The sequence below is a fragment of the Cyprinus carpio genome, chromosome B23 (assembly GCF_018340385.1).
Source record: "Cyprinus carpio isolate SPL01 chromosome B23, ASM1834038v1, whole genome shotgun sequence".
NCBI lineage: Eukaryota > Metazoa > Chordata > Actinopteri > Cypriniformes > Cyprinidae > Cyprinus > Cyprinus carpio.
In genome coordinates, this window is record NC_056619.1 from 9,009,611 (window position 1) to 9,028,170 (window position 18,560).

The 18,560-nt window shown below is 38.4% G+C and overlaps 1 protein-coding gene across 2 annotated transcripts in view; it reads left to right on the forward strand.

Moving 5' to 3' along the window:
* The window catches only part of LOC109048849 (contactin-3-like), a 77,113-nt gene that overhangs the window by 12,729 nt on the left and 45,824 nt on the right, over positions 1-18,560 (forward strand). For both annotated transcript variants that reach the window (XM_042750622.1, XM_042750623.1), the window contains 2 exons: positions 3,557-3,686; positions 18,221-18,396. In XM_042750622.1, coding sequence (XP_042606556.1) covers positions 3,557-3,686; positions 18,221-18,396 — 306 coding nt within the window. The remainder of the gene's footprint in view (positions 1-3,556; positions 3,687-18,220; positions 18,397-18,560) is intronic.

Below are 18,560 nucleotides of genomic sequence, written 5' to 3' on the forward strand. Positions count from 1 at the left end.
ATTGGCTTGTGCAATGAGATAAGCAATGACAACTTTTGTGCTCTGAATTGTAGAGTCTCTTTTGTACACGTACACACATGCATATAGATATATACTCACTGGCCACTTTATTAGGTACACCTTGCTAGTACCGGGTTGGACCCACTTTTGCCTTCAGAACTGCCTTAATTCTTCATGGCATAGATTCAACAAGGTGTTGGAAACATTCCTCAGAGATTTTGGTCCATATTGACATGATAGCATCACGCAGTTGCTACAGATTTGTCAGCTGCACATCCATGATGCAAATCTCCCGTTCCACCACATCCCAAAGCTGCTCTGTTGGATTGAGATCTGGTGACTGTAGAGGTCATCTGAGTAAAGTGAACTCATTGTCATGTTCAAGAAACCAGTCTGAGATGATTTGAGCTTTGTGACATGGTGCATTATCCTGCTGGAAGTAGCCATCAAAAGATGGGTACACTGTAGTCATAAAGGGATGGACATGGTCAGCAACAATACTCAGATAGGCTGTGGCATTTAAATGATGCTCAGTTGGTACTAAGGGGCCCCGAGTGTGCCAATAAAATATCCCCCACACCATTACACTACCACCACCAGCCTGAACCATTGAGACAAGGCAGGTAGGATCCATGCTTTCATGTTCTTTATGCCAAATTCTGACCCTACCATCTGAATGTCGCAGCAGAAAATCGAGACTCATCAGACCAGGCAACGTTTTTTCGATCTTCTATTGTCCAATTTTGGTGAGCCTGTGTGAATGGTAGCCTCTGTTTCCTGTTCTTAGCTGACAGGAGCGGCACCCGGTGTGGTCTTCTGCTGCTGTAGCCCATTTGCTTTAGGGTTCGGCGTGTTGTGTGTTCAGAGATGCTATTCTGCATACCTTGGTTGTAACGAGTGGTTATTTGAGTTACTGTTGCCTTTCAACCAGTCTGCCCACTCTCCTCTGACCTCTGACATCAACAAGGCATTTTCATCCACACAACTGCCGCTCACTGGATATTTTCTCTTTTTCTGATCATTCTCTGTAAACCCTAGAGATGGTTGTGCATAAAAATCCCAGTAGATCAGCAGTTTTTGAAATACTCAGACCAGCCCGTCTTGCGCCAACAACCATTCCACGTTAAAAGTCACTTAAATCCCCTTTCTTCCCCATTCTGATGCTCAGTTTGAACTTCAGCAAGTCGTCTTCACCACATCTAGATGCCTGAATGCATTGAGTTGCTGCCATGTGATTGGCTGATTAGCAATTTGTTTTACCAAGCAATTGAATAGGTGTACCTAATAAAGTGGCTGGTGAGTGTATATACTGTATATAACCATATTCAGCCTGTTCCTCAAACACAAGTTACTATATTTTTTTTCTCTTTTTGTGGTCCTTTTAAAGTTTAAAAGCTTCAGTCCACATTTATTTCAATTGCCAACATATTCTTCAAAATGTCTTCTGTCGTCTTCTGTAGAAAAAAAAAAGTAATTGGACAGAATTGTCATTTTGAGTTGAACTAGTTCTTTAAAAGTAACATACTGTATAACTGAACAGAGACATATTTAAGTAGAGGATAAAAAATAGAAAGGCACTGTACTGCAAAGTATGACTTCAATGTGCACAATGTAAATGTCATATGAGAGCGCCTTAGTTCCCATTTTCTGAACAAATGTCACACTTAAATGTGAAGAATCCTGTGAATTTGCCGCTTTGATAACATCTTAAGCAGAAATTGAGTGATGCGAGCATAGCACTTGATTAGAACCCACACACCTGGTGTGATCTCACCACATATGGTTCGTGTTTCTGCACTCTTTATGCATGCATGTTACTGCGCAGCTTCTGTCATCTGCAGAATATTTACCCACAAACTTCTTTTGAAAAATTCTTAAAGGGATAGTTCACACAAAATGGGAACTCTACCACCAGTTACTCACACTCGTGTTGTTCTTTTTACAAATTTGTGTGACTTTCCACTTCAGAAAACAAAAGAAGATCATTTGAAGAATGTTAGTAAACAAACAGTTTTGGTTGACTTCTATTATGCACAAAAAACAACTGTGATGTGTTGTGAAATATCTTCTTTTATGTTTCATAGCAAATGATAACAGCATTTTCATGTTTAGATGAACTATGCCTTTAACACCATACCAAGTAGTATTTTCAGTAACACTTTATTTTAAGGTCCAGTTCTCACTATTAACTAGTTGCTTATTAGCATGCTTATTACTAACATATTGGCTGTTTATTAGTACTTATAGGCACATTTGAACCCGACACAATACCTAAACATAACAGCTACCTTATAACTATTAATAAGCAGCAAATTAGGAGTTTACTGAGGGAAAACTCTTAGTTAAGAGTGAATATGTGTTGACTATTATAAAGTGCTATCGAATTTTCTTTTGTTAAAGGTGCTGTATGTAGGATTGACACCGAGTGGTTGAACTAGGTATTGCAGTCCAAATTCACAATATTGGAGAGGGTTTTTTCACCCGGCCCCTTCTCCTCAGACTTGACGCACACGCAGGTTGCCAGATTGATGACACAAACAGGAATGAAGGCTCTTGACAATGAATGGAATTAAATACGCTGTGTTTTCCACCAACTGGCAACCCGGGGTGCTGAAATACAATTGGGTAAACTGTCAGTGGGCGGGTTTAACAAACCAAAACGCACATTTTCAAAGGAGAGTAACTGACTGTAGCACTGTTTTTCAGATAAACAAATTTGTTAACTTAGTGTGTTTCTTAAATATCTGCAAACATATTATGTTATTTTTATGCTTTAGTAGAGTCAAAATTTTACATACAACACCTTTAAGGTCAAATAAGCTGACTTAAAATCTGAAGTGTGTCATTTTTTCTTTTTACTAGTGTAGGCATAACATTAAGGAATTGCAAAAATTATTAATTGCAAACAGGTTTCTTTTCTTTTGCAATCATCTATTCTTCTCTATTGTGATGTATAAAACAGCTTTTTGAATGAGATAAAAATGGGGCTTGATTTTGTCCATTGGGAACTGATTGGATCGTTGTCATCCTCTTAATGGTGCACTTGTCATCAGAGAAGAGAGGAGGACAGGAAGTTTTTGATTAAATGTTATGGAAAAATTAAAAAAATAATAATGAATACCAAGACAAATCATTTATAATAAACCCTGTAATTTTCCATAACAATAAGAACAGTCAATCTTGAATTCATGGTGACTTTAAACCCATCAGCCTTTACAGTTCGAACAAATTAGTCAGGCATTATTCCCACCGCTAAACTAACACCATTGGCTGAGTCGGTGTCACTGTCTCTGGCTGCTTAGAATACTCAAACAAACAGATCATTGGTTTAATAGCACCACAAAGCCGTAGCATTTACATCTTTTGAAAGAATGAACCCACAGTATGGCTTAGATATAATTGTCTCTCCTTAGTTAAAGAACAGGCATGGCTCTGCTCTTTATTGGGTGAACTATTCCGTTAAAGTACTTTAATATTGAAAAAAAATGGCACACTTCTGGTTAAACTGTGCATTAAGATACAAATATGTAATTGCATTGCTCTTGTTTGCTTTCAGAGTGTGTGGATTATAAGTCTTTCAATGGGCCGAAATGGCGAATGGAGCCCAGTGATCTGACAGTGGACTCACTGGAGGAAGAGGCTACACTGGCCTGTGACGCAAAGGGCATTCCTTCCCCTCAGTACAGGTACGTTTGCATTTTCTGCGTCTATTTTTCTCTCTCTTTAATCTAGTGAGCTTCATAACGCCTTCACAGGAGCTTACAAATAGTGTTTGTTTGCTGCCATCAATATTGCTAACAATTCCATGCTCTAATAAATATAAAACTACACAACATGTAAAATATTCCATTTTTTAGTTTATTAGTTTTGTGTCAGTACTTTCTGGTTTTTAATCAAAAGTGCTTTTGTAATTGACTGTTATAATCTTTTATAATGTCTTTTAAGTGTTTTTTGTTATGGAGCTTGTTGCATTATTGTATTAGCTTCTCTGTGAAGAAATTACATAGATGCTGCTTTAGAATTTGGCCAAACGAAGGCATCTGGAATCTAAAGTGTTGAATCTAAAGCGTGCTTGTAATGCCTTAATGTAGGCAGCTCACAAAGTTTTGAGACATTTTTCTTCATCTCAGTAATTTGAAAGATTCTGCAACACCATTCATGCATGATGTTATGTTCATTCATGCAGTGCTGTATGATTTTATTAGAATTTAATGACCAAGATGTACAGAATTCACAACTTTCACTCCCTCGCAATGGTGAGAGTTGCCCGTGACAACAAAATGATCTGGAACAGTCCATTAATTTTTGCTGTATGTTCAGATTAGATATATGCCGGGGCACAGCGTGTCACATTTTGACATCTGCATTATCTGATGGCAGTGGTTAGTCAGGAATGTTCCTGTAATTTAATGGATTATGGATTTCACATCTCGAGGCTGTACCTCATAGTGTCTTCCTGGGCTCCATCACAACAGAAGAGCCATAAAAGTGCAATATTTATACCGGCTTCACGCTGGCAGGGCTCAATGAATGCATTGACACATGCACATCAATTAAACATGTGGCACATGTTATGTGCCGTGCATCATTCAATTTAAACCAAGCTAGATCTCTCAAATGCAATGTGTACATCTTTTATTCAAAAGTATGTTTTGAACACTGGGTTGAAACATGCTTTCTATTTGCAGTCTGTTTCAAAAAGTCTGAAAATAGCTGATCAGAACCGCGAGAAAACACTTAGAGAATTTCTTATGCCCTTCTCAACACTGACAGTGTTTTTGAGGTCACCAGGTTGCTGTAGTGTTCTTCGCTAGTAGGCATTAATGCCTCTTCAAAACCAGACAGGATGCAATAAGATTCCAGCGACAAGCAATTTGTCTGTCCATACCAGACACGACACGGCTACAGGATGCAACAAAATCAGTCATTAATCAGAACCAGTCAGACGAGAGTGTGGGTGGGCTCTCACACTCGCAACAAAATGGAAGTAAATAATTAAATTAAATAAAAATTCAAAACACAGTGATTTCCTAAAATTGTCTTAATTTGTTTTCAAGATATCTGGTAAATTATGATTTGTTACGTTTTTTATAGCTATTAAAGTCATGCACAATGATATTCTAGCTAAAATTAAATGATTTTAATATTACATAAAATGCAATCAGCTGTAAGCCGTGATGTTGCAGAAATAGAAAGCATTCCAGAAACTGAATCTCCTGGTGCTTGTCATGTTTAGCCAACTTGGCTGATTAGGATTTGTAACACTTTTTTTTTTTTTTTTTATATGAATCAGTACCTTTTACAGCTTACATAATTATTGAAAGCATTTTTTTTTTTTAAGAAATTAGCATTTTCGTTCCTTTTTCTTTATTCCTTTAATGTACTAAAGTAAACTTAAGGAAATGGAATTGTTAAGAGGAATCAAAATCATAAAATTATTTACTATTAACATCCTGATCACATGATCTCCATGGTCTTTGCTCCTATTGCTCACTATTCATTTGCATAAAGTGAAACATCTTAGATTTGTTGAATTGCAGCCAATCACATATGTCACCAGAAAACAGCAACTCCCATTGAAAACCATTGACCTCATCTCTTTTTCTCACTTCAGATTGAGTGTAGGGCAGTGTATGACATAGCCTACAGCGATTTATTTGGACTTAGACCTTTTTTACACCTTGCGTTACAGTATAGTACAATACAGTTGTAAATAGGGTCTGAAACATTGTGAGCTTTTCCACATTCAACCATATCTAAAATGCATTTGACTGTATTGCTTTCATAAGCATTAATGTGGTCAAATGCATTTGAACAGGCACTAAAGGGTGCTGCCTGTATGCCTACTGATCTAATTCTTAAACATTATGGGATGTGTTGTTGAAGTATGCAAGCCAGATGGGATTTAAACTTTGCCAGCTGAAAGCTTAAGTTTAGTTTGAAATGTTAAAAGCCTACCCAGGCTCATTGGAAAAATTTTCCTCTTTCTACATTACTGCGAAATTCAAAATTCTTACCTATACTACATACAAATCACCGCAGTTTCCAGTTGAAATGAATCCTTTTTACACAGAGTATGATTTACAGGGCCAGAGTTTTAGAGTCCTAAATTTCACACAATTGCTTGCACAATATTATGACTTTTATTATTAAAAGTTCATATTATGACAAAATGATTTTAACATGCTGCTAGTTTAGAAAACTGATACATTTATATCACTTTTGCCTTCATTAACACTATTGGGTAAGTTTAAGGTGGGGTTTGCTGTAGGGTGTGTGTGATTTTCCAACACGATAGAGCATTAAACTTTTAGCGACACTCCTCGGACATTTGAATTCTGAACCGCCATAATACATACTTGAAGCAAAGTAATTAACGTAAAACGCAGCAATACATTCCTGTACCAACGTAATAAAAACACGGCCACAGTTGCATATTGAATGCATGTTTTAGCACACTTACTGGATATTTTACTTTGAAACATTTAGGTACAAAATATCGGTGTTGCAGAAACATCGCCACAAGCATATATTTCCAATGAGCCTGGGTTGCAAAAAGCACAATGTTCTCTTACCATTCCTGATTACCCGGCATAGTTTTGCATCAGAGCAGAAATGAAAGCTGCTGCTCTCCGTATCATTTTCCGTTGTTTCCTTTTACATTCAAAGTAAATTGCGCTAGCTTATTTCACAATATTAGACTGAAAGATCAGAAAAATCCCATATACACCCTCCCCTCAAAGAAATTTGGAAATTGGTCGAAAGTGGACAAAAGATATATGAAAAAGCCAGGGGTGAATGGGAATGCATCCCCCATGTCTACACGTGATCCAGTCTTCCCTGATTGAAAGCGCATGGGTGATGTTTAGCCTTACTGTACCCTTTACAGGCCTGTGCATTCCTCATTTTCTTCTAATCATCTTTTTGCTCTTTCTCTTGCTGTGCCGCACGTCACGCAGAGCGGTGCCTGAGCTTTAACCTGCACACCTCTCTTGATGTGCAAATAGGGCTGAAGTGCTTCTTCTCTGGCTCCTTCCTGCTATTGAGCAGGGAAGCTGAGTTGTCAGCTCTCTAGAATAAATTGCCCAGCTACAACTGTGAGGTTCATAAAAACTGAAGGTAGATGCACTTTTAAATTACTCTTGCACTATCTCACCGGCCGGTTCTTGAACAGTGCAGCACTTGCTTCCCTCACTGTCAAAATATGATTTTTACCACCCAAGTTTTTTCTGACACCCAGGCAAAAAAATATTGACGAAGCAACTCCAAAGAATAAAGATTTGACAAACTTTATCAAATCCCAGCGCTTACTGGCAGCATGAGATATCAACGATGAATTGGCAAAAAGACTTGATTTAATTCATATAAATTCTTTAGTGAAGTGTGATTGCAGACAAAAATCTCTTTTTGAAGTGAGTCAGTCTGCAGAGTTTAAATGAAGCGCATGCTAAAATGATTTGTGCAAACGACAAGGTAATTGCTTGAAAGAATACATCAAACCCTGAATTCAAAATATCCAGTCTTATATTAGTAATATTAGAAATCCCAAACTCCTGTCCTGCTGCCGCTTGCATGAGAAAAGAGTTTCCATAATTCCATAATTTTTCCTCAGTGAATACAAATACAGCTAAATGCTGCAATAAAGACCAAATGATGGTTTTGACTTCAAGTATGAAGAACTAAAGTCCTTGTGCACCATTTTGACAGACTTATTACATTTTGTGAATAATAGGGCTAGGTGATATAGCTTACTAAAAAATATACATGTATATTGCATAGTTTGGACAATCTTCATGATGTATTTGGATTAGAGGAGCCATAATTGCAGCCAAACAGCATCGGTGTCATTTACTGTCAAAACGTTTTTCACTTTTCAATCCATTTTTTGAAATGGCTTGTGGCAGTAATGTTTCAAATAAAGAGGAAGCATCTTAAGTTGTTGAGCACAATTTTTACATTTTTTGTTAGTGCTTGTGATGATCGGCAGTGGTGCTGGAATAATTTGCTGGATGCTTCTTGTAGTTCATTGGTGATAGAAAGTGACAATGTTTTCACACAACCATGCACCCTATTTTATATTGCTTATTTGTGACCACAAATTATTTAAGGGAAATTGCAAAACTAAATACAAACAAAACTTCTGATATGCATCCATTGATAAACAGCTGCAAAGTCAGTTTATTAGTTCCATTTTTTTTTTTTTAATATACATTCAACAAACGTCACAAAACTCCAAAACAAAAACAACAGACATCACCCACACACTCTGAGTTACTATACTGTACATGCTCCATGAATAATTTTCTGTATCTGTATTTATTTATTTTTTAAAAAAGGGACAATACACATTAATTAACATGAGTAAAAAAGTATAATATGTAAATGTGCCAGATTTAGCCATTCAGGCTAATTTTCATTTGCAGTCTCTGGCAGGTTGATGTTAAGAACCATATTATACTTTGAAATATATAAGATGATGAGCCAAGTTTTTAGAGGTTAGACCACACTTTCTCCCAAGTTGACAGATAAATCAAGGTCAGATAATTCCCAATTCCAAACAGATTTGACAGAAAAAGGTATTGTAATGCGATCAACAATTCCACCACACACCGAGGAAACAGATGGTCGACCAGAAGATGGTGCAATCCAATCCCGCACAAAATGAGATCTCCTTAAACCAACTCTATATGCCAAACCACAGTGCGCAATCCTTTTAAACAACTTTGAACAAGAACCAAAGCAGAACCCACATTACCGAGAATTTTGTAACTTTGAAAGAGAATAAAAAAAAAAAAAAAAATATTTGGATACGTGACCGATCCATCCCAGCACAAAACCTGTCCCCAAAAAGCCCAGTGTCAAGAACTAGTAATCAAACCTTCTATCCATTAGCTCCAAGAAAAGATTTCAAAGCTTATGAGTCACTAGACAAGATTTCAGGATAGAAGATCACAGCAGAAACTTAAGTGTCCATGTCCACCTTGTTATTCTCCTCTCCTGGGCAGTTAAGGTGCTTCTTCTGTGGCAGTGAGCTGATAAAATCCTCCGCTTTCTGAGAATAGTCGAACATCATCTGCTCATCGTTGTGTCGTAGTTTAATTATCGCCGGATAGATGAGAAATGGCTGCAGACCCAGTGCTGTCATCCTTCTAAGGACTGGATTGAGGTTCCTTCTCCTGGCAGACGTGGCTGGACTGAAGTCGAGAAAAAACAGCAGCGTGACATTATCCTGCGTATATTTTACCCGGTATGCGTGGATGCATCCTTCAGGATCACCGATCTGTCTTGCCATCTTAGCACACGAAAGATAAAAGTATGCGGCCGCTCGGAGTTACTTTTTCTTTCATCATACACACGAGCCCGCTCAATTTCAATATCGCGTCCTTACAGTGCAGGAATCCACTTGGAAAGATTATCTCTGAGAAAGCTGGCTGCATCGTAGCCTTCCACCCCCTCTGGTAACCCCGCCAGTCGCACGTTATTTCTCCTGCTCCTATCCTCCATGTTCGTCACTTTATCTGTAAGTTGTTCTAGCTGTTTTCTCAGGTTCGTGATTGTTCTCCTATCCTCACATGCAGCTGCTTGAAAGAAATCGACCCCGTCACATGTCTGTTTCGCTGCGATGGCTAGCTTTTAAACTTTTGGACCAAACTTTTTAAATTGTTGGTCACTAGTATGTCCATATGTAGGTCATGCAATACCGGGGTCAGTACAGAGTCTATCGCATCTCTTACTGTCGAGGCCAAAACCGATTCCAAAGCACTTTGCTTCTATTTAATTTCTTGCTTTATAGGGTTAGCAATGGCGCCATCGAGATCTTTTTTAGTGATGGTGGAATCTTTTAATTTTTTCTTTATTAGCGATTGCTCAATCACTCTTTTCTGATTGTCCTTGACCGTACTCATGATGGAGTAGATAGACAGTGGTTTGAAATTTACTATCAGGATTGTAGAATATTTGACGAAGTGAGCAGAGTGAAGGACCGTGTGTGCACCGCTGTCGAAGGGTCACATGATCTATCTATTCTGTTTTATGGTTTTGTATGTTTTCTTTTTACCAGTTTTCTCCTTGGTTACTCATTAATTAATTAATTAATTAGTTAGTTTACACCTGATGTTTATTTCTTTGATTAATTTTGGCTGTATTTAAACCCCATCATTTGTTCAGTTCTTGGTCTATTCTCGTCGTTGCTTTGCTGGTTTTTCTGTTCAGTTTTTGGAGGAAATTCTCCTAGAATGTTTTGTTTCTTTTTAATAAAAGTACTGGTAACACTTAAGTGTAAGGGCCAATTGTGACTTTTAACTAGTTGCTTATTAGAATTCATATGCTAGCATATTAGGTGTTTATTAGTACTTAGAAAGAACATGACAGTATTCTACATACTTAATCCTACCCAATACCTAAACTTAACAACTAAGTTACTAACTATTAATGAGCAGTAATTAGGAGTTTATTGAGGCAAAGCTGTAGTTAATAGTTAATTAATAGTGAGAGCTGGACCTCAAAATAAAGTGTGACCAAAGTACAGCTGCACTGAAATCCAGCTTTTTATTTCATCTACTGCAACCATGACATGGCAGCATCATGATACATTGATAAGATCTTAAAAATATATTTCAGAACTGCTGAATGATGATTAAAAAAAAAAAAACTTAAACAGCAAATCAGAATCAACCTGACTTAATGCTGCAGACAACAACTGCTGCATGCGTTTATATTAAATGTAAAGTTATTATAATATAGTTATTTTTAGGGCAGTATGATTACATAAATTTTGAAAATTGTAAAAAAAAGTCTTTATCTCTGTCTATTTCTGTCAAGTCTCTAGCAAAAAGTGTTGTGCTTAAAGTGACAGCACCGTAATATACCTGTTGCCGCCAGTGTCATTAATGTTAAACAACAAAACAGAAAATTGCTCACTGCTCTTGACTGATTTTTTTTTTTATTAAGAATCGTCATATTTCATACAGTAAAGACTATTCAGTGTTTTCATTTTGTTTAATTTAAAAATTTCTGTAATATTTCATATGTTGAATTTCAATCAGTATTTCAACATTTATTATTTTGAACCTTCTGAACCTGAAACACCTTGTATCTTAGTTCTATTATATTTGTCCTATTATCCGTAATGTACTACTTTGTTCTAGTTTTTAACAACAAAAATACATGACTATTTAGTTATATATATCCTTATTGTAAAATTCATTTATCTTGTCATGTTATAAGATTTTGGTCATATCAGCCTATTGTTACAGTTAATTTTATTTGTGTAAATGCGTCTTTAGTCTGATTTTATCAAAGCTGGACAATTTGAGTTGGACTAAATTGTTCACATGAATTTTAAAAAGACAAATTGTTTTAGTTTGAAATCAAATGAAAGAGTATGTAGAAAACTGACGTAATCAATAAAAAAAGACTAATAATAATATATTTCTGTTATATGTGCTAATTTAACAGTATTATACACAGCAGTATGAACTATATACATTGATTTTACTAGAATATTCAATATAGGAAAAAACACTATAAACACTTATTTGAACATTTTTGAGTGATGATTCAAAAAAAAAAAATTAATCAGTGTTTTAAATTAAGTTTAAATCAGAAAGTGTATTAAAACATCTGTCTGAAAACTGTCCACTCACAAATCGCAAGACAAGAAATTAAAAAAAATTAGCACAGTCAAATTACTTAATTTAATAGCATTATGAATATATTGTGAATATTCAATATAGTACCCAGCCCAATCAAATGCAGTTCATTTTCATGTGTTCTTGTTTTGGTTTTTCTTAGAAACTGTTTTGAAGCATTGCTGGCCCACAAGTCTGTGTATGTGTGTGTGTGTGTGTGTGTGTGTGTGTGTGTGTGTTATTGTTTTTTTCTCCCCTGGAACATACGCTGGCCGCCACAGCCAGAGACTGGTCTCCAGGGCGGTCCACAGGTGTTGAAGGTCTGAGCACCATGAGGAGAGCAGAGAGATGAGCAGATGAGCCTGGTGCATTGGATCCCACACCAGCAGTCATATCAATGATGCCGCCCCCCTCATACAAAATTGATACGAACAGCAGGGTCGACTCCTGTTCAGCCTTAGCCACACTGGAGACTCGGCACTTTCCAGAAAAGCCCTGAGGCGAACGTAACCCCACTTCACACCTCCCTTCACTCGATCTCCGTTTTCTCCTGCTATCACAGCCTGTGCGGATGTGTCACCTCTTTGCCGCTGTGTGTCAAGTGCCCTTGATCGGGCCTCACTTGCCTCACTACTATTTTTACCCAACAGAAAACTGCTTATTGTCATCGAATGGCTCTTATTTGCATTGCTCGCGAAATACCTCACATTAGAAGCAGCTGATGATTTGAGCAGAGCGAGAAAGCTTTTACATTCTGAGATGTCAAGAGCGTTTTGTTCTTGGCCCTTACCCTGATCCATGCTATGTTCATGACATGAACAGCTGCTCTCAGAGATAAACATGCTGAAAAGAAAAGATAATACATATACATGGGTGAAAACGTTAAGAAGCTGTGACTGGAACCAATGCATTGAGTCAAGTGATATTCCGTCATATTTGCTCATTTATGGATGTATGGTTAACCTGTTGTGCCATTCACTAAAGGCACACTTGACAGCTGATGTGCATTCTTAAGAATACATTTGTGAATTTCACACCGTGGGTGGCCTTCCTCGTCAGTAAACTGTGCTTTTTGTTCCCATGGAAATAAAAAAAAAACAAATTGTGAAGCAGACATCACAAATATATATATATATATATATATATATATATATATATATATATATATATATATATATATATATAAACTACATGAACAATTAGCATTTTAATCTGAATGTTAGTTGTTGTTTTTTTTCTGCCCCATTATGGAAGGGAAGTTGAAATAATGGAATTATTTAACACTTTTGTACACTTTTGTGCATGTGTGTCAGGGTTCTGGACTGTCTGTGTGTGTTTTGTTCCCCATTACCCAGGTTCTTCTCGTGTTAATTGTGTTAATTTGATTGAATCCGTTCACCTGTGTTCCCCTAATTGCCCGTATCTTATAAGTCCTTAGCTGTGTCCGAAATCGCTCACTCGTTCACTCATTCACTAATACTTATATAGTGCGTGGCAGTTGAGTGGACTATATCAGAAAGGAGTGAACGAACTAAGTGAATGGATTTGGATGGTGACGCACACTGCGCGTGAGACTGGGAACCGTTGCAAAAACATCTTCGTCACATATGCACTTTTATATTACATGTAAATAATATTAATAGCAATAACACTCAAAATTACTTCTTTGTAATTATACATACCTCCGCATCAGCTTTGTGGTTTCATTGATGGTATATTATTAATTTGTTTTGTAATGCTTTTATGTTCATAATCATACTATTAAAATACACACATTAACACATGTTCATAATTTTATGTATTTATTATTTTTAGTATCTTGAAAGTCTCCCGAGCAGCGTTTTGTGATTTTATGTGTTTATTTTTTTTTGTATATTGAAAGTCATAAGGTGACCGTTAATTTCAAATCAGAACGAATACGCTACCTACAGGTGATTAACGAACATTTTTAAATTATCCACCACATTGTCATCATTTTTGTAAGCTAACAACAATGTGCCACCTCAGTAAATTAGTAAAATATTAAACTGAGTTATTGCCTACATAATATATTTTAATATAAATAATGTACGAAATAAACGTTTAAGCAGAAATAAAGATGTAAATGCCATCTCTCATTCAAATTCGCTCGCTCCCGCTCTCTCTTCCAGCTCGTCGATACTCCGCATTGGATTGTTGGTAATTGTGTTTCAATCTCCTGCTCTCTCTTTTCAAACTCGTCGGTTCACATATTGTGGTAAAAAGTAGTGAACGAAATAGGGAATAAAGTAGTTCACTCAGACTTCAGACAGCACTACAAAATGGCTGACAGCCTATATAGTGCACTATATAGTGGATAGGGCATGGTTTCGGACACAGAGCTAGTCTGCTCTGTCGGGTCTTATGTATGTGTGTCTTCCTCCTGTTCCCTATGTTGGATTTACCCCTGTGTTGGATTAATAAAGACTCTTGGAATTATCCACGGCTCTGTGTTCCTTCCGTAGGGCTGGGCGATATGGCCAAAAAATTATCTCAGTATTTTTTTTTTCATGTCCATCGATATCAGTAATTATCACAATAAATGTAAAATTTTTATTTCTTTCAAGATTTTTGCTTCTATGTGAAATCAGACTGTTAATTGTGGTTTTCAGTTATTCTTTATGGTCAGAACATGACAAACACTTCGTTTTTGAATTCTTTAAACTTCGCAGAAAAAAATTACAGAAAAAAAGTAATTTCTTAGTTTTGCATGTTCTAGTAATGTGTATTATTATTTCAAATCAAGAAACAAGCTTGTGTTGCCTGATAAAATTAATTACATTTTAATTAACATTTAATTAACTTTTTTTTTGCCTCTTAGAAATAGTAACTTGAGTTAGGATGCAAATATGCAGTAATATCTGTAAACATTGTAGCAATCTCATTTTTATATAGTGAAATGTAATTATTCTGACTATTTAAGGTGTTTTTTAACCATTGGTCTTCCATAAAATACATTTAGATCATGATAATCACAGTTAAAACCACAAATATAGCACCTCAATACCATGGTAAAAAATTAATATTGCTTGTAGGTATTTATGAGAAACAGTAGTCTAAATACATTTATAAATGCATAAACGCTATAGCTTAATCACAAAAAAATACTGTAATTATATTCCATTACTCCTCCTTCAATATATTTAATAAGTGTCTACATTAACAATATAATAAAATTCGACATGAATACCCACATTTCTGACACAATACCATGGTGCAGTTAGTGCTATTACAGTAAATCCATGGTAAATGATGGCGATTTGTAGATTAAAAAGTCTTCTGACTGTATCGTTGCGAACAGTGTTTCTGCTGTTTGTCAGCTCTGTATCATCTGCGTGCAAACAAAGTTATTTGTGTTCCTTACTGAATTCAAGAGCTTCACACTGGATCTCACAGCGCTATTCAGTGTCGTGTGAGCGAGACTCATCAGCGAGTGAACACATCTGCACTAGTGGAGCTCGCGCCACAGTTTGAACTGATACGAGCGGATAAACTTCAAATTTAAATTTCAAACATTTATCGAACACTTGTTATAGTTTATCGAGGAAATCTATATCGTGCAATAATTATCATTATTGATTTATTGCTCAGCCCTATCCTTCCGGCAGCGTAACGTGACAGAAGACCCGACCAAAACAGTAACCTCTGTGTTTGTTTACCCTTCGTTTTGTTTTTGGTTTTTTTATCTCAGTGTTTTTGTTTGCATTGTGCGCCCCTAAAGATCCCCTCCTTCACCCCAAATTCATCCTCCGCCTGCTGGAGCAGGGGGAAAATTCGCTCGAGGGTCATACCAGACTGTTTCTGGCTGTGGCCCATCTCACCACTTACCCACCACTGACGGTGAGCCAGAGCCCGCCGCGACCGACGAGCCATCGCTAGAGAGAGCAACAGAGCTGAGGATGGCCACGGAGCCTAAGGCCGTGACGTCAGTCAAGGTGTGTGAGCCAGCAACACCGCTTGCCACGAAGGAGAAAGCCACGGAAGGTGTGAGGGTGGAGAGGAGCTCTGCCCCCGGCACCGCGGCTGAGGGTGAGCCGAGTATGGAACGACAAAAGGGCCAAAACGAGAAGGAGGATCTCATTGACTGGGAATGCGATCTGGAGATCGAACTGCCCCCTATCCTCTCTACGTTGTCTCCGCTGATCCCGTCCAGCCCTCCTTCGTCCATGGTTCCTTCGACCAGCCCTGAGGGGGCTTCCGATTCTCCAGTAACTGCTTTTAGAAAGTGTCCTCCAGTGCCTGCTCCTAGAATGTGTCCTCCAGTCCTTGCTCCTAGAATGTGCCCTCCAGTCCTTGCTCCTAGAATGTGTCCTCCAGTGCCTGCTCCTAGAATGTGTCCTCCAGTCCTTGCTCCTAGAATGTGCCCTCCAGTCCTTGCTCCTAGAATGTGTCCTCCAGTCCTTGCTCCTAGAATGTGTCCTCCAGTGCCTGCTCCTAGAATGTGTCCTCCAGTGCCTACTCCTAGAATGTGTCCTCCAGTGCCTGCTCCTAGAATGTGTCCTCCAGTCCTTGCTCCTAGAATGTGTCCTCCAGTCCTTGCTCCTAGAATGTGTCCTCCAGTGCCTGCTCCTAGAATGTGTCCTCCAGTCCTTGCTCCTAGAATGTGCCCTCCAGTCCTTGCTCCTAGAATGTGTCCTCCAGTGCCTGCTCCTAGAATGTGTCCTCCAGTGCCTGCTCCTAGAATGTGTCCTCCAGTGCCTGCTCCTAGAATGTGTCCTCCAGTCCTTGCTCCTAGAATGTGTCCTCCAGTCCTTGCTCCTAGAATGTGCCCTCCAGTCCTTGCTCCTAGAATGTGTCCTCCAGTGCCTACTCCTAGAATGTGCCCTCCAGTCCTTGCTCCTAGAATGTGTCCTCCAGTGCCTGCTCTTTGAAAATATCCACCCTCCCACCCGCTCCTGCCTCCTCCACCGCTGTCATCTGGCAGCCCCTCTGCTCGCCTTCAGCCCACCATCTATGCGGTGCGAGGCCCGTGGGACTGCTATCCTCCAGTGTCGCCGTGGTCTGACTCTCCCTCACCTCCGCCTCCAGCCTCCGAGGCTCAGTCCGTTGACCCCTCGGCTCCACCCTAGCTCCCTCCTCTCCGTCGTGACCCGACAGTCCACAAGCTCCGCCTGGCTCCCTCATCCCTCCGGCTCCACCTTGGTCTGGCGTCGACCATCCTGCCTTTTAATGAATATACTTTTTACTTGTTAAAGGTGCAGTAGGAGATCTTGGAAAATGCTAACTCTAGCCTGATAGCACTGAAAGCGAACGTCCCAAAACCATGCCCCCTGAATGCATATACACACACAGATCAGACGACCAGAGACAACATTACTACAATACATCATGTGTTATTCTTGGTCCTACGCCTTCCACAGAATATATAAATACAGATAAATACATTTAGACCACTTAACTAATGATTGCTATCGGGATGTGAAGAGACTTTCAACCAGCATAAAAAAATTAAATAAAAAATCTGAAGATAATCCCCTTTTGTACATTTAAACTATAAAATATGTTATCAGATAGAAATTGAGCAAAACATTCTGAAAAATTCAGTCACACTTTATTTTATGCTCAAGTTCTCACTATTAACTACAGCTTTTGTCTCAAACTCCTAATTTGCTGATCATTAATAGTTAGTAAGGTACTTTTTAAGTTTAGTTATGAGGTAGGATTAAAATGATCTAAAATGTATAATTTATAACAGCCAATATGCCAGTAAAATGAATGCAAGTTAATAGTGAGAATTGGTAAAATGTTAACAAAAATCCTTATCGCGAACAACTGGAACAATCATAGAGCCTTTGTATATTGTTGTGGACAATAGGGGGCCTTGATCGCAGCTCTATAAGATTGTTTTTGTATTTACACCTCCATTAGCTTATTTGCATCCACTGCTCACGCTAGTAAATTAGCACACAGCATCTGTTCCTGGAGTGTGCAGACGCACAGTTGAACTATGGGAGTTCAACCCAGCTGACGCCCTGTCAGAGTGAATGACTAGTGAGGCCTTAGGATCCTTAAATGATCTTGCGCCCTTTGAAAATCTGTCCACATTAGCGGGCTGGCCTCTGAATTGCATGCTAGTAGTTAAGGCCTCTGGTGGGTTCGAGTCTTGGGTCTTAATGAGAGGCGTAGATGAGGTGTGAGAAAGTGGAATTGATGAGACTCTCCGGCACTAATCATCGCACAATGAAAAGGACAGCAAAAAGAGCTGCTGGAAATCTTTCAGCATAAAAACTCAACATGAATTGCCATTTGCAAATGATTTTACCTGTATAATATGATCCATTTCCAAGTGATACAGGATGCTCAATGAGAAAAATTTTGCTTTTCTTCGCGACATTTCCATAGGCCATCAGACTGTTAGGCTTTTGAAATATTTCTTATTGAAATGAATCAGGGATGAAGTGTAATACCAATCTGAATCCACTTTGTAATGACTCATTGATATTCCACATGACATTTGTACATCCAAAACAAAATCAATTTCAAAGGTTATCATGAAAAATCACTCAAAATCAGCAGTTATCACAACACATTGAGCTGTGTGCACTATCATCTGTCTGTTTGTGTGCCTGTAGGTGGTCTCTGAATGGCACATTGATTAATCTCAGTACTGATTCCCGTCGGCGGCTATCTGGGGGAAATTTGGTCATTAGGAGTCTGGACCGAGCCCAGGATGGAGGAATATACCAGTGCACTGCCTTCAACCCACAGGGAGCAATTCTTAGCAGAAGAGCGAGCCTCCAGTTTGCATGTGAGTCATCGACTGTGCGTTAGCATGCTATATTAGCACTTCAGCCGCTCAATGCAGGGTGACAGGTGTTAGAGTGGATGCTGCCAATATTGGACTAGCTTAAAGAAGAGAGAAAATGACTTATCAACACCTTAATGCAACTAATGCAAATATAGCTCCTACAA